Consider the following 17,553-nt stretch of genomic DNA (forward strand, 5'->3'; position numbering starts at 1 on the left):
TTTGGGTTCACTAAAGAGAGAAAGCTCAGAGGATATATGGAGTGATCGTTTTAAGGAAATGCATCAGAATTGCCTGTTGAATTTAAAATTAAAGACATTGCTTTAAAAGGGGGAAGGGTATAGGCCTCAGGACTTACAGAAGATTTTCATAAGAAATTATTTTTTAAGAAAGTAGGATCAGTTACCATTGTAAAGTGTTACAAAGAGGTCAAGAGGGCAGGCATATAAACTGGAGTGCCCACTGTAATGATAAATCGGAGAAAATCTCTTGGGTATCTTCATGAGAGTCAGTTCAATGGATGGTAAGGAAAAGCCAGGTCACATTAAATTGTGGCAGAAAATGTATGGTGAGGAAGTAAAGACAGTGAACATGGACTCTTTTTTAGAAAAGATTGATGATAAAGAAAAACTGAGAAGTAGACATGTAATAAGAAGGCTATGCAAAATTGGGAAGGAGGGCAGACTGCTTACAAATTATTTTGTAGTCAGAAAAGGATTGGAAAGTTACTTTGTTGCTTAGACTCTATGACCTTAGCCAAACATTTGAGTAGTTTGTCATCTAAGATACTATAGTATAGGAAGAGCCAAGTACATTTACACATTAAGTCAACTATTATTTTATATCACCCATAAAATATTAAAAATGATAAATTGCTATACAATAGTGGGAGTAAAAACAGGAAAATATGTGAGTATTTGGGAAAAAAGGAGGATGGGAAGCTTGGAGACCAGAAGGTGGATGGATCTGTTGGATGACCTGTTTACAGGCAGGAGAGGAGAGCATAATAAAAACATTATGTTAGGACAGTGATGGCGAACCTTTTGAGCTCGGTGTGTCAGCATTTTGAAAAACCCTAACTTAACTCTGGTGCTGTGTCACATATAGAAAGTTTTTGATATTTGCAACCATAGTAAAACAAAGACTTATATTTTTGATATTTATTTCATATATTTAAATGCCACTTAACAAAGAAAAATCAACCAAAAAAATGAGTTCGCGTGTCACCTCTGACATGCGTGTCATAGGTTTGCCATCACTGTGTAGGATAAAGGGACAGCTAGAATATGCAGGAACAAACATTAAGTACAAAAAGTGGATTTTAAAGCAAAATTCATAAAAGAACCATAAGAATTTAATAAGTTGCTATGGGTTTTCTTGGAAAATGATTTTCCTTTCAAAAGTGGTAAATAAATTAGTGTGTTTGAGTTCATAAAATACAGTCCCTAGTACATGGTAGGTGTTTATTAAATTCTTATGTGGCTCTTTGCAGTAATAAATCTTCCAGAATATAAAGAGATAAGTTTTATTGCTCCTAATGACATCAATACTAGCTGCTGAATAACAATAAAAATAACTTCCAGTGTGATTTTCCCTTTGTTAGTCTAAACTCTGATTTCTGTGTTATAACAATCTCAGCGATATACTTGGGCACAGAACTACTGCATTTGTGTGTTTCTGTCAAAACGTTTCTTTTGTGATAATAATAGGGAGAAATTATAACAATTTGACATCTTAAAAGACAACAGCAACAAAATCTTATTCCTTGACATTCTTCCTGTATAATGTAGGACATTTGAAACTAAAAATGCTCATGGAAACTCAAGTATTATTGCCTACTAAAAGTTAATAGAGTTAAGTAAATGCACTAGCCCCTTTAAGATAAATAAAGGGGTCGTTTTTTAGATGAAAAGTAACATCACAGTTTCATCATTTAGATTTGATTTTTCTCTCATGTTAAGTTTGTTTACATGGTATCCCTATTGGGCACATTTTACACCACAGGGGACATACTTGCCTTGATCCATTTTCCATAAGTCAGGTTACCTTATAAATCAGTGATTCAGATATACTAGTATGTCTATCAAACACATGCAGACTTCCAGCACCTAAAAGATGGTGAAGGACAAGGAGCATGGAAGGGCTCAGGGAGAATGGAAAAGAATTCACTTTCCACTCCTCTGCTTCTGTCGTGAGTGAAACACGGGATGTTGTGCTTTGCTGTATGTATGCATAGACATGCACAAACCACCTATTATTTTTTTAATGTAAATAAAGTAAAATGGTAAAAATTAAATTCGTACGATAAAAAACCAGTATGCCCAGGGAAATTGTGATAGGCTACAGAGAAAGGCCGCAGTGGAATCATCTGCAAATTATTTGAAGTACGATTACAGGTGTTAGTTCAGTTTATATGCTAATAGCATTTAACATTACTATTTTTTTCATAAAGCAGATCATTTATTTACAGAGTGGAATGGATGTTATCAGGAATTATATTTGGCTTCTTCTCGTTTGGAGGAAAAACAAAACCCCGAATCCTCATCAATCTTTTATTCCTGTCCCTTTACAGCTATTGTTTCATGACTGAGAGCTTTAGACAGCAGGCCGTCTGGGGGATCTGAGAAGTTGTTCAGAAAACTGTCATTCTGTATTCCTTTTCTGGTTGTGTGAGTGGTTGAGTGAATACATTCAGGGAGAGTACACGGTGGTTCCTCTCCTTTCCTCCCTGAGATGAATATAAATACTGCCCTTGGGACGTACATGAACTTCCTAGGGCGACCTGAGCACCTTCAGGGGGAATGGAGAGCAAAGAAGTTCTGAGGATAATACCTAAAGGAGAGAAAACTTGTGTTTGCTTTTAAATAAGTTCATAAGAAAACAAAAAAAAAACTTTGAAGATTTCACAAACAACAAGTTAAAGGAAAAAGATAAGCATGCCCAGAGAAGAAACCATCGTTCCTCTGGGCTTGCATACACTTACAGCCAAGCAGCACATTAAATAAACACTGTGGCGGGAAAGTAAATGGAAGAGACACAGCAGCACATGCAGTGCCTTTCCCTTTGCCAGCTCACAGACCTCCCCCTGTGCCGCAGGCTGGGTGGGAGTGCCGGGAGACAAAATGTTGAGGTAGGTTATGTGTAAGGAGTGTCCTAAGAAGCACAAAAAGACTGATCCATTTTATTATTATTATTATTATTATTATTATTATTATTATTATTAGTTAAGGTATTACAAATGTGTCCTCATCCCCCCCATTAACTCCCAACCTCCCCCCCCACACACACACTCATGCTCCCATCCCCCTGTTGTCCATGTCCATTGGTTTGGCTTATATACATGTATACAAGTCCTTCGGTTGATCTCTTCCCCTTACCCCCGCCCTCCCCTACTTTCCTTCTGGGGTTTGATAGCCTGATCGCTGTTTCTCAGTCTTTGGGTCTGTCCCTTTTCATCAGTCTATGTTGTTCTCTATAATCCACAAATGAGTGAGATCATGTGGTATTTATCTTTCTCTGACTGGCTTATTTCACTTAGCATAATGCTCTCCAGTTCCATCCATGCTGTTGCAAATGGTAAGAGTTCCTTCTTTTTTACAGCAGCATAGTATTCCATCATGTAGATGTACCACATTTTTCTAATCCACTCATCTGCTGATGGGCACTTAGGCTGTTTCCAAATCTTAGCTATGGTGAATTGTGCTGCTATGAACATAGGGGTGCATATATCCTTTCTGATTGGCGTTTCTGGTTTCTTCTGTGATCGGAAGACTGATCCATTTTATGCCTTGCCTATCTCAGTAAATATTTTAACTGACAAGGAGAAAAGAAACTGGGTAAGACAATAAAATTAAGGAAGTATGTGGGGAAAAGAGTGGTGTTACTTCTCTCTTGCTGCTACTTTTTGTTTTTAATTTTATTGTTTAAAGTATTACAAATAGTAGTATATATATGTATATATCTGCCGGGAGCCGGTCCATGCTTGCTGTTTCAAGGGACCTGGCATATATGGCATACTGTTCTTAATATGTTTGCTCACCTTCTTGGCACTATGTGTTTTAACCAAGGTCGCCTCTCTGAGAAAGGTTGTTTCCCCAGGTAGGGATTTTCCCCTGAAGTTAGGGAGGGAATAAAATCCCTTAACTAAGTGCCAGGCGGGTAATTAATCACTTTAACTATGAATAATCATGCTTAAGCTACATAATCTTTACTCCCTGGAATGGAGATAAGAAACGCCCTAACCTTTGTAATAGAGATTGATAGGATTGGAATCAACTGGTATAAATACAGTTGAAACAAGACAACAGCAGACAGAACTTAGGAGACGGAAAGAAGACAGCACCTACACAGAACCTACAGACAGAAGAACTTCGCTGGAGAGAACATGGCAAAAGATCCTGGACTGAACCTGACTACAGAAATTGGCAAGAGAACCTGACTAGAACCTGGTGACTGAACTTGGCTGGAGAATCTGGAGAACCTGGCTGGAGAACCTAGCAAGAGAACATGGACACAGAACCTGGCTGGAGATCCTAGCCAGAACTTCTCTGGAGATCCAGACAAGAACTTGGCTGGAGATCCTGGCTAGGCTGCTGATCAACTGAACGCTGTCTCCGTGTCATTCCTTCTTCGCCGACTCCGTCCACACCTTTGGGGACCCCTGGACCTGCTGGGGTTGGACCCCGGCATATATCTCCTTTTTTCCCCATTGACCTTCCCCCCCCACCCCTCTCCCCCCCCGCCCCCCGCCCGGCACATGCCCTCACCCCACCCCACCCAGTTACTTTTGATCCACAGTCCCTCTCAGATCCCCTTTGTAGTATCTCCTTGCTGTACTGGTGTGTCTGTGGCATTTGCACTCACGTGTTGCAGGCTTACTCTTTCTCTGGACTATCTGGAGGGAAAAGTCTAGTATTTCTCACTTGGCTTATCTACTTTTGGACTATTTTTTTTTTTCCTGTTTCTCTTTTTCAGGACTTTTAGCCTGAGGAAATTTTTCAGAAAGCTTTCATACTCACTTGCCAAATTAGTGATTCCAGCATCTTTCTCCCTCAAACTTCACCCTAAGGGTGAAACAAATTTCAATGACTGACTAATCAAAACAGCGTGAAATAGGAATTCAGTTGAGGGAACAGAGACGAAGGGGAGAAGAAGAGGCATTTGCTAATTTCTTTAATAAAGTTTCTGTAATCCCGTGGATTTGTCCCATCACAGGACTGCCTCTCTTGCTCACCAATGCTGGCGATGTTAACCAGCGTTTGCCCTTCGCTACTTATGAAATTCTGCAACCACTTAATTTGTCTAATTCTATTGCCACTTATCACCCTATTTAACTCTCTGGTGGTTCCCAAACTCTATACAAAGGCAGGGACTCTGCAGAAACAGTACTAGAGGTAAAAGAATGTTTTGTTCCTATTTGCACACACTCCTAGGCTCCTCACCAAGATTCAGAGTTTATTTTTGATTGGGAATAGGGGAGGAAAAGAACTCCTGCAAATATTCTACCCTCTCCTCAGTTCTCCTGGCTCCCTACCTTATCTATTTTTCAGTACCTGTCTTTTAAGTACCATTTTCTAACCAATCTTCTCATCTTCAAAGTTATAGATTCTTTTCATCTAGTCAGAGTTCCTCTCCTTATATCTTTTGCCTTCCCAGAATTCCACCCAAGACTGTGTGCTACTTGCACCACATTTCCCTCTTCTTAAAAGTCATTCTTTGCTCTTCCTTCCACCTGAGAGCCCCGGCACTGTTATTGAAACTTCATTATTGTGAAATCCCTGAATCTCGGGCCTCTTTGTCTGAAATCCAACTCCATGTTCGTGAGTCATAATTTGCCTCTTCACTCTGTCTGCCACCAGACCCACTCAGCTTGATTCCCTGTCACATACCCAGAGGATTGTCTGTAGAAGCTTGGAGGGAGATGGAAGTGGCATAATGGGTTGTGGTGGTTCCCACTGGGATCTTCCTGGCATCCTAAACTCTAACTATGAGATAGAACTTCAAGTGTACTAGGAGATAGATCTTTGTAGGTTTGTAGGGATATTACCACTACCTTAAATATTGTTTCACAGAGAAATTATTTCTGTCTTCTACATAAAGGGATTATAGAGAATCTTTTGTAACACAACCTCTTCATAGGAGACTGATGATAGATAGCAAAGTCAGAAACAAATGGAAAAGCTTGTCATCATTATTTTCCATGTCATATATTCTATTTACTATTTCCATTGAAAAGTATTAAAGGGGGAACATTATAGAGCGGAATATGGAAAAGACCTTGCTTTTTTAGACATAAAAAAAAAACTATTTTTTCCTGTTTGGAGCAATATTTTTATCTACTCATAATAACATTGTTTTACATGATAAGAAGTTATTTTTAATAAAGAAAACAGTGAAGCAATTTTAATTGCAAATTGTAAATAAAACATTTATTTTAATTATCATTGAACACAAATAATGATAGAATTGCAAGACAATTAAACATAATAAGAGCAGTGCTTTATGAAATACAAATGACATACAATCCCTTGAGTAAAATTAGCATATTTTAAGATAGCATTTTAACCATTTGCAATTGATATAATTTCTATTTATAATTAAATAGGCTTTTAAAAGTATCAACACTATTAAAAGTAGCATAATCAAAGAGCCCTTCAGGTTGTACATCAACATAATCAACCTGTGGAAGTTTGAATCTGGAATAAAAATCTCACCTAAGTTAATGGAACACACATAGCATGCCATGCACCTGTTCACAGCATATTGCCGAAAGCCATTATATGGTAATGAATGTGTAATCAAAGTAGAAAGGAATGTAAGAATAAGAATAAGCTATTCTGTACAAAGTATATATAATGACATGAGCATATTGAAACTAATTTTTACCTCAGCCTAGCAGGGACTTGGAAAGCCATACTTTCCAAAAATAGAGACACATAAGAACACATTTATGTTTCTTGGCCTGAGGCATCCATATTTCCTATACCAAATGTTACTGATATGGCCATGAAAAGGAGTAGCGTGGATGTCTTTCTAGCAGTACTGAGTACTCTGAGTACTCAAGCTAATGCTCAGTGATTTCTCCCTCTCAGCCTCTGCCTGGCCATCGCTACTTCTTAGCAACCAGATTTGGATTTCCCTGTATGCTCTGAATCGGGCATTTGCTTAGTGCCATAACCGTGTACTGTTGAAGTTGGAGGAAGAGAATTTTCTGCAACATTCAATTGTTTTTGTAGGTTGCCTTAGTCCTGGACTGGTATTTTCATGGTAAACAAAGCACAATTCCTATTTTCCTGGACTTTACAATTTAGTGAGGGAGCAGATACATAAACAGGAAGTTGCAGTGTAGTGCTGTAAGTACCACAACAGAAGGTAGAATTGTGTGACATGGGAGGATCCATGAGGCATCTAACTCAAGGTTGGGGGTGGGGGCCAAGGGTCAGGTTTAACTTCCCAGAGTTAAAAATGCAAAACCAAATAAAGTACATGAATTTAATTAAAACAATCAAAATGTTAAAGCAAGAAGTCATATTTTGTTTCCTCTAGCAACTAATTTATTTACCTGTTTTTCTAGTTTCAACCTGTGCCACTGTTGAGTTCCGCTGTGCAGATGGGACCTGCATTCCAAGATCAGCGCGGTGCAACCAGAACGTGGATTGTGCAGATGCTTCCGATGAGAAGAACTGCAGTAAGACAGTCTGCTCCTGTTCTGTTGCTCATGCCTACGCATCTTGGCATTGCATTGAACACTGTCCTACTTTTCACTGAACCTGGTCTGGAATTGAGATATAATTAACCCCTGTTGTGAAGAATAATTGCTTATTTACTTCTTCAATCAGGCCAACTTGTCTTGTCTCTATGACCTACACAGAAGGTTGATAATTTTTGCCTCTGAGGTATTGTTCATTTTTTTGTTTACCTCCTTGTAGATAACACAGACTGTACACACTTCTATAAACTTGGCGTGAAAACCACAGGGTTCATAAGATGTAATTCTACCTCACTGTGTATTCTGCCAACCTGGATATGTGATGGCGCCAACGACTGCGGAGACTATTCAGATGAATTAAAATGCCCAGGTAATTCTAGAAAATCAAAATAAAACAAAACAAAACAAAAACAAAAAAACAGACTTTGCCTTGAAAATATAGTTGTGTAGACTAAACTTATTAATTTTTGTTATGAATATTCAATGATAAGAATAAAATTTAAATATTCTAAACATGCCACTTTACTTTGAAAAAATTAATTGTAAAATGATACTCAAGAAATCTGCATTTGGATCAATTTAGTTCACCATTAAGCCTTTTAAAGATAGTGATTAAACTTAAAATGTGTAACCTATAGCTCCCATAGAAGTAATATATACTGAGAAAATACTATTTATAGATTAAAGAGAGGGAGACTGTATATCTCACCACTGGTTCTACTCAGTATTATTATACAGTGTGCATTGTCTTGTTAGAAGGTTTGATGCAGTTTCCACAATCTCTTTGCATAGTATAAGCCTTGTTATCATTACGGGGCCAAGTTTAGACAGGTATATTTAATCTTACTATTAATCATGTTTACCTACATAAGCTCTGAAAAGTGCCATCTGCATTCTTAGAAAAATGCCTTTCATGAAAAGGACATAGCCCTGTATCTTTTTAACTGTTTGAAGAACAGTTAGCAGAATGTTCTTCATGTCCATCCATGCTGTCGCAGAGTAAAATTCTCTTCCTTTTTACGGCAGAGTAATATTCCATTGTGTAAATGTACCACAGCTTTTTTGGCGGTTCTACTGATGGACACTTGGGCTGCTTCCAAACCTTGGCTATTGTAAATAATGCTTCAATTAACATTAGGTGTAAATATATATATTATTTCAAATTACTGTTTTGGGTTTCTCTGACTAAATTCCCAGAGGTGGAATTGCTAATAATGCAGTTCCATTTTCAATTTTTTGAGGTAACTCTATACTGCATTCCACAGTAGCTACATCAATCTGCATCCCCAACAACAGGGCATGAGGGTTCCCTTTTCTCCACATCCTCCCCAACACTTGTTGTTTGTTGGTTTATTGATGATAGCTCTTCTGACAGATGTGAGATGATATCTCATTGTGGTTTTAATTTGCATTTTTCTAATGATTAGTGGCATTGAGCAGCTTTTAATATGTATATTGGCCATCTGTATGTCCTCTTTGGAGAAGTGTCTATTCAGATCCTTTGTCCATTTTTTTTAATATATTTTATTGATTTTTTACAGAGAGGAAGGGAGAGAGATAGACAGTCAGAAACATCGATGAGAGAGAAACATCGATCAGCTGCCTCCTGCACATCTCCCACCGGGGATGTGCCCGCAACCCAGGTACATGCCCTTGACCAGAATCGAACCTGGGACCTTTCAGTCCGCAGGCCGACGCTCTATCCACTGAGCCAAACCGGTTTCGGCCCTTTGCCCATATTTTAAAAATATATATTTTTATTGATTTCAGAGAGGAAGGGAGAGGGAGAGAGAGAGGTAGAAACATTAATGATAGAGAGAGAATCATTGATTGGCTGCCTCCTGATTGCCCTCTACTGGGGATCAAGCCTGCAACCTGGGCATATCCACTGTTAGAGGTTATAATAATAATAGTATTTCACAATCTAATATATGTGTGTGTGCGTGTGTGTGTGTGTGTGTGTGTGTGTGTGTGTGTGTATAACTGAATAATTTCCCATACAACTACTTTTTATTCTCATGATATTTCTGCAAGGTATAAAAATTTTAGAGATTGTATTGTAACTTGTTTTTCTTCCTTAAAATAGAGAAAATTTATTTGAATCTTCTTAAAGCATACTCAAACTATAGGGCAGTAGTAATATCAAGTCCACACTTTGTAAGCAAAGATCCACTCATATTTTTATAATATCATTTGTTTTTTATGATTAGGGAATTAAGAATATTTTCCACCTAAAATGATTATTTAGCCTTAGGCTCATTCAATTTATACTCATTTCCATTAATAAAAGAGAAACATGGTAAATAGCGTAAGACCACTACCCTTCCCATTGGCTAACCAGGGCAATATGCAAATTAACTGCCAGCCAAGATGGCGGCCGGCAGCCAGGCAGCTGGAAGCGAACATGAGACTTGCTTGCTTCAGTGACGGAGGACTCCAACATTCCCCGCCTGCCTTGCGGGCCTCTGAGCTTGCAGTTTGAAACATTGTAACAAATATAGAAGCGAAACAAAACCCCAGAAACCTGCTTTCAGCCAGCCAGGATCTCAGAACTGGAGTTATACATTGTTTCGATTATAGAACCAAAACAAACCGGATACCTGCTTTCAGCAGCAGAGGCCTCAGAGCTGGAGCCAGAGCTAGAGCTGGCCCAGAATAAAAAAAGAAAAAAAGTAGCAGTTGGGAGCTTCAGTCACCCCCCAGCCTGAAAATAGCCCTCAGCCCCTCACCCAGACTGGCCAAGCACCCCATTGGGGACCCCCACCCTGAAGGGGGTGTGACCAGCTGCAAACAGCTATCATCCCCTCACCCAGTCTGGCCAGGCACCCCAGTGGGGACCCCCACCCTGATCCAGGACACACTTCAGGGCAAACCAGCCAGCCCCACCCATGCACCAGGCCTCTATCCTATATAGTAAAAGGGTAATATGCCTCCCAGCACCGGGATCAGCGGAGCCACGAGGCCTCCCAGCACCGGGATCAGCGTGACAGGGGGCAGCGCCCAAACCCCCTGATCGCCCTGCGGCTCTGTGTGTTACAGGGGGCGGGGCCACAACCTCCCTATCCGCACTGCTCTGTTTGTGACAAGGGAAGGCGCCCCAACCTCCTGATCAGCCCTGCTCTGTGCCTGATATTGGGGAGCTCCCCAACCCCCTGATCACACTGGGGCTCTGTGTGTGAAAGGGTGCGGCGCCCCAACCCTCCCTCCCCCACGGGCCCTGCTCTGTGTGTGAAAGGGTAGAGCCATAACCTCCCCATCGGCCCTGCCCTGAGTGTGAGAGTGGCGGCGCCCCAACCCCCTGATCTGCCCTGCTCTGTGAGTGACAGGAGGGAGCTCCTCAACCCCCTGATGGGCCTTGCTCTGTGCATGACAGGGGACAGCTCCCCATTCCGCTGATGGGCCCTGCTCTGTGCGTGACAGGGGGGAGCTCCCCAACTCCCTGATCAACCCTGCTCTGTGGGTGACTGGGTACGGAGCCCCAACCCCCCTGATGGTCCCTGCTCTGTGTGTGAGATGGGGGCAGCGCCCCAACCCCCTTATTGGCCCTGCTCTGTGCGTGACAGGGGGTGGCGCCCCAACTCCCCAATCGGCCCTGCTCTGAGCCCGACCAGGGGCTGCACCTAGGGATTGGGCCTGCCCTCTGCCACCTGGGAGCAGGCATAAGCCAACAGGGCGTTATCTCCCAAGAGGTCCCAGACTGTGAGAGGGCATAGGCTGGGCTGAGGGACCCCCACTTCCCCCCAGAGTGCACAAATTTTTGTGCACCGGGCCTCTAGTATATATATATAATTTCTAAAACTCCACATTATTTTTATATAAACAGTTTTTCCCTTCTTATAATCTTTCTTTAGATTTGATTAATATATCTTCCAATTTCCTCTGATCTGTGCCAGTTTTTTTGTTTGTTTGTTTGTTTTGTTTTGTTTTTTGACCTTGACATTCTTGAAGAGAACATCTTGGTTCTGTTTTAAGTTTTCTATTTATTTATCACCTATATTTCAGAAGTCTAAGATTAATTAATTTTTGACACTACATTCTATATTTTGTCACAGTGCAAAACAAACACAAATGTGAAGAAAATTATTTTGGTTGTCCTAGTGGAAGATGCATTTTGAATTCCTGGATTTGTGATGGTCAGAAAGACTGTGAAGATGGACTTGATGAATTACACTGTGGTGAGTGAGACATTATACCTTGCTTTAACTTTATAAACCATATTATTATTTATATACTGATCTTCACCTTAGGCATTTTATTCAAAATACTGCTAATTAGTTTAACATCAATTTTTATTTTTGTTAAATAATACAAAATGGTATAGATTAAATAGAACATAAAAACATAAAACAAAGAATTACAAACACCTGTTCTAGTCTTTTAAACTTTTCTGTTTTTCTTAATTATGTCCATCAATTTAAATTACATACATATACCTTAATTGTTTTACTTATTACTTTTAGATGCTAATATATTTATTTTCTGATATGAAAAATGAGGATTTAGCTCACACTATTTGTCATACTCTTCCTACCAATAACTGACTATTATTATTCTAAATGTATCAATTAATTTCGTGGATAACTTTAAATAGTATGCTTAAACCTGGATTTTATCCTTCATCACCTACCATTTGATTTCTGTGTGTGTACATTTCATTTCACTTGGTAAGGTAAGAAAGCATTTTTAAAATTTATGTAATAAAACATATGGTTTTATTTTTTATTCCAACCCAGCATATATTTTATTGATTTGAGAGACAGAGGAAAGGTGGGGCGGGGGGGGGGGAGAGAGAGAGAGAGAGAGAGAGAGAGAGAGAGAGAGAGAGAGAGAGAGATGCACCATTGATGTTAGAGAGAAACATGGATCAGTTGCCTCCTGAATGTGCTCTGACCAGTGGAATGTGCCCTGACCAGTGATCGGGGGGTTGGGGCAAGGGCAAGACGAAAACTTTTGAAAATATTGTATAGTGTCAAGATAAAAAAACAATATATATATATATATATATATATATATATATATATATACACATATATACATATATATGTATATATGTATGTGTATATATATATATATTTTTTTACAGCAATTTATATTTTGAAGACTTTAATTTGGAAGTGTTTTATTTTTGGACCTTTCATGGTGATAAAAAAGCTGAGTGGAAGAACAGGCTGAAGGCAGAGGAGAGCAATCACAAACCTGGCTTTGGAAATAAACAAAGTGTACTATTCCTAAAGCATCATTTGGTCATAACATACCAGCTGCCCTGCCAATGAATTTGGATGTTATTAGTCAGACTTAACATTTCTCAAGGGAGAGAAACAAAAACATCAAAATAATAAGTATGTATAGGTATTGTTTAATCATCAAGCTAAAACCCCATCAGTCACCTGATTTTTAAAAACAAAAATACTGGTATATGCTGATGTGTCCACCATATTGTAACCATGCCTAGGATGTAATTTTTCTCTAATTGTTCAAAAATATATTAAAGATTATAAAGAATAACTAGGCCACCCCTGGAATATTTATTTTATATCTGTTCATCACACCACACTTTTTTTTTTTAATGGCAACCTGGAGTAGGGGATTACCATCGTAATGGCTAGCTCCAAGTCAAACCCTGTGAGAACTGTGTTGAAGGAAGAATATTGCTAACATGGAAACCCAGAGGGAATATGCAAGCTGTTGTCAAAATATTATAGAGCTGTCGCAGAGAAGAGGAATTTGCCTTGGTTTATTATAGGATTGTTGATTTTAGTAAAGTCTGGAGAAGAATGTCCTTACTCTCATATTTGTCCTAAGATGGTCCCAGATGTATATTTTTTTTTGTTTGCACCTAAAACAGACATTCTTGTTTGTTTTCTAGATTCTTCATGTTCTTGGAACCAATTTGCCTGTTCTGCACGAAAATGCATATCCAAACACTGGGTGTGTGATGGAGAGGATGACTGCGGAGACGGACTGGATGAAAGTGATAGCATTTGTGGTGAGCTGTTCCTTTGTGCTCTCACTCCATTTTTAGATGCATGTTACATATGTCCTATCATATTAGAGGACACATAAGACCTTGTTTTCTACTTATCTTAGCATTAAATTTGTTTATACAGTTATATGTATCTGTTTTTATTATTTTTATGACAGTCTGTAATTCTATTTTTCTATATACAATTGTTCTTCAATGTTTAGGTTTCTTTTTAATATTGACACAGTGAACATATTTGTAAATTTTATTTCTAGTCTTCAATGCTATTTTGGAATAGATTTCAATAACTGAAATTATTTGGGTCAAATGATCAAATTTTTATGGCTCTTAATATGTATTGTTAACTTTCCCTCCAAAAGTATATTAATTTATATCACACAAGCTACACAAGTTACTTGTAGTGTGCGTTTACATTATAGTAATCACTAGAGGTCCAGTGCATGAATTTGTGCACCAGTGAGGTCCCCGACCTGACCTGGGGGATCGTGCCAAAACTGGCTCTCCGACATCCCCTGAGGGGTCCTGGATTGCAAGAGGGCACAGGCCAGGCCGAGGGACCCCCTTGGTGCACGATTTTGGCCAGTAAGGGACTGCAGGAGGGCACCACGGAGTGTCTGGCCTGTCTCACTCAGTCCCGATCAGCCGGACCCCAGCAGCAAGCTAACCTACCAATCAGAGCATCTGCCCACTGGTGGTCAGTGCACATCATAGCAACTGGTCGACTGGTTGACTGTCTTCCCCCTAGTGGTCAGTGCATGTCATAGCGAGCAGTTGAAGGGCCTTAGCATATCATTAGCATATTACACTTTGATTGGTTGAATGGACAACTGGACAACCGGACACTTAGCATATTAGGCTTTTATTATATAGGATTATTATTGATTTGTCTTCAATGGGAAATAAGGAAGGTGGATATTATATATTATTTTGAAATGTACTTAAACACACACACAATACAGTGTACATATAATGTGTTGTAGAACTGTGCACCTGAAACCTGTATAGTTTTGTTAACTAGTGTCATCCCAATAAATTCAATAAAAAGGAACAAAATAAAACTTTCTATTCCTTCATATAAAATAAAAAAAAATTCAGCTTTGTATAATTAGAGGTATAGTTTTAACACCTATATTTAACTAATGTATGTTAACTACAAAGCCAATAAAATTACTTTTAAATAATAACAAACATATAACAAATAATTTATATGGAATTACTGGATTTCTTAAGGGGTAAAAAGAAGGAAGAAATATTATTTCTATGAATTTATTATACTTGACCAATTTATAATTTATTTATGTCTATCTGTCTCTCTGATCTGTTTCTATATATGTTTGTATTAATACTAGAGGCCCAGTGCACGAAATTCTTGCATTGGTAGGGACCCTAGTGGCTGCCGGCTGCCAGCTGGGTACTCCCTCCCTTCCCCGCTGGTCAAACTCCCCGACAACAATTTGCATACTCTGTTTTTATTATATAGGATACTCTACTCATTATAAAAGCTGTATTTCATAGCTCTTTCATCCTCATATTAGAGAGAAAAGCTCCTGAATCATTGAATAAGGTGCACAAATAGAGTTAAGTATACTTACCACTTTATTAAATGTCAGGTGTCTGGTCCACTCTTTAGGTTATGGAAACATGTATATAAGATTTTATAATGTTCCAGCTAACCTGAAGTTCTCTGGAAATAACATAAAATTGAAGCTATCCTTTGAAATCAGACACTTTTTTTTCTTGTATTTAAGTTAACCAAAATTTACTTTTTATTTATACAACTGAAACAACTTAGCTGTTCAACAGATAAAGGTAAATATAAAAAGATCGCTATGATAAAGCTCTGAAAAGAAATAGAAATCAGCAATCAAGTAGACACCTGGCCAGTGCCTTTTAACTACGTTGTTTCTATTTGCTATTAAATCTTTCTTTAATTTCAACAGAAAAATTAGTTCCTTACAATGGTTTGAGCAAGTTCCCAGTCTTTACAATAATATTGTGTACTCTTTGTTTAACCCTACCTTAAATGGCTCCATTGATAGCTCTATTTTTTTTTCTGACTGGGCACTGTGTAACAAAATGGATAAATTACCTAAAGTAATACAGTGTTGAATTTTCCAGCTCTGTGATCATGGGCACAGGTCCATTTTATTCCTTATTTCTCAAATGCCTTACCTATTAAGTGGGTACAAAATGATCTATCTTTTTGTCATTCTTGTGATTAACTAACATGACAAGTGTGAATTTGTTCCCTTCTCTTTTGTTATATTTCTTCTGCTTCCTCCTTTATTTTTCAGAGTTATTTTCACATCTATCATTATGGTCACTGGCAATATTATTGCTGTGTTTATTGTTATCATTATGCCTATATCAGTGTCCTGAGAATATTTTTTAAAAGATTAAAATCGTAAAGGACATGTTTGCCTGTTTTCAAAACACTCAGTCAATTTAATTTAATTACAGACTGAATTTTGTATACTAACCATCAAGCTGGTGACAAATAAAAATTACTGTTTTAGACCAAATACCAGTCAATGATCCAAACCTAATATTTTAGTATTGGAAAGGAACTTTATAAGTAGTTTATCTCCGTGGTTCTCAACCTTGAGTGCACAAAATGTCCTTCTCAGAGTGTGTTGAAATGTCGATTCTTAATCCCCATCTCCAAATATTCTAATGAGGGCTGTAAACACACTCTTCCTTAAGCAGAGATCTGAGGATCCTATTTGGAAATCATAGTGTAGTCCCTTTCCATCATTTGATCATAAAAAAAGAGAAACTCACAGAGGTTAATATATTTGCCGAGATCTCAGAGGATTAGAGATGACAGAGCTAGGAACAGAATTCAGATTTTTGAAATACTTACTCAATAAGAGAGTAACTCTTACCAATCAAACCTTGTGTCTGCATCTGTGCACAGGATGGATCTGGCAGAGTTCCTTCAGCTTGTCTTCCTTCTCTCTGGGGATTCATATCCCTGAGGAAGTCAGTGTGTCTTCGGATGAGCGGTAACTGAGGAATGAAGCCATGGGTATTTTCTTTGGGACATTTTCTTTCCAATTGACTATGATGTTTTGACATGCTCTTAACATAAAAACTGTTGAACAGTATCAAGGGAGCCAGAAAATTAGCTGCATGAAGTCTTATGCCATTTCATAGTTTGAGGTATCTGACTAATTATGTAGTCATAACCTACATTTTGCAGACAGTGAAATTCAGACGCCAGTCTTCTCCAAGGTCAGACAGAATTAAATTTCTCAACAGCCAAATCAATGCTATGTCTATTATGCCTACCTTGAGAATAAATTAGGGTAATAATAAAAACGTAGGCCAGAAGCAGAAAAAAGTTCATTTTTAAATCTCAAGCTTAATAACAAAAATATTATAGAAATTAGAGCACAAATTGAGAGTATAATGGTGAAAGTTACACTATGTTCTTATGGCAAGCTTGAGAAGATAGATACAAAGAATAAATAATATAAAAATAAATTCTGTAGGAAGATAATTTTATTTTCAAAGGTACTAACGCCATAACAGGTAGCAGGTAAATTCATTTTTAAATGACAGCAACATTTATTTAAGTTTTTATTATTTTCTCCAGTAACAGATATCATATTAAACTTCATTCTATTAACACTTATCCTCAATCAAATGAGCAAATTTGAATTATCTGGGGGACTTTTCAGCATTCATTTGCTATCCTGTTCTCCAAACTAAAGTCTATGTCAAGGCAAGGCCTATTTATGTTGGAAAAGGTCACTAGGGGGTTCTGTTTTCTCACCCTGCTGCCCCCTCATATTACAACATGGCGTTGAAAGCAATGGCATTTATGCTCCTAATAACTCTGTGGCCCAGAAGATGATATTCATAATCCAATAATCCATGTTGATTATTGCTTAAATGTTTGGAAAAAAATATTTTTACTCAATCTACTCAGTCTTTTTCTTCCTGGGAATATTAATGTTTTCTGAAAAATCTTAACACTATGATTTTTAGAATCTTTTTCATGGGCAGTTTTTGGTCACAAGAAAAGTGAAATTAAAGAATAGTTGGATTTGAGGATCCAATTACTAATTAACTCAACAA

The 17,553-nt window shown here is 38.2% G+C and overlaps 1 protein-coding gene across 2 annotated transcripts in view; it reads left to right on the forward strand.

The window, feature by feature from the left end:
- The window catches only part of LRP1B (LDL receptor related protein 1B), a 1,698,272-nt gene that overhangs the window by 1,412,930 nt on the left and 267,789 nt on the right, over positions 1 to 17,553 (forward strand). For both annotated transcript variants that reach the window (XM_081095916.1, XM_081095917.1), the window contains exons 48-51: positions 7,353 to 7,466; positions 7,708 to 7,857; positions 11,540 to 11,662; positions 13,354 to 13,473. In XM_081095916.1, coding sequence (XP_080952042.1) covers positions 7,353 to 7,466; positions 7,708 to 7,857; positions 11,540 to 11,662; positions 13,354 to 13,473 — 507 coding nt within the window. The remainder of the gene's footprint in view (positions 1 to 7,352; positions 7,467 to 7,707; positions 7,858 to 11,539; positions 11,663 to 13,353; positions 13,474 to 17,553) is intronic.

This window comes from Myotis nattereri (genome assembly GCF_964212035.1).
Source record: "Myotis nattereri genome assembly, chromosome: 7".
In the NCBI taxonomy this organism is placed as follows: domain Eukaryota; kingdom Metazoa; phylum Chordata; class Mammalia; order Chiroptera; family Vespertilionidae; genus Myotis; species Myotis nattereri.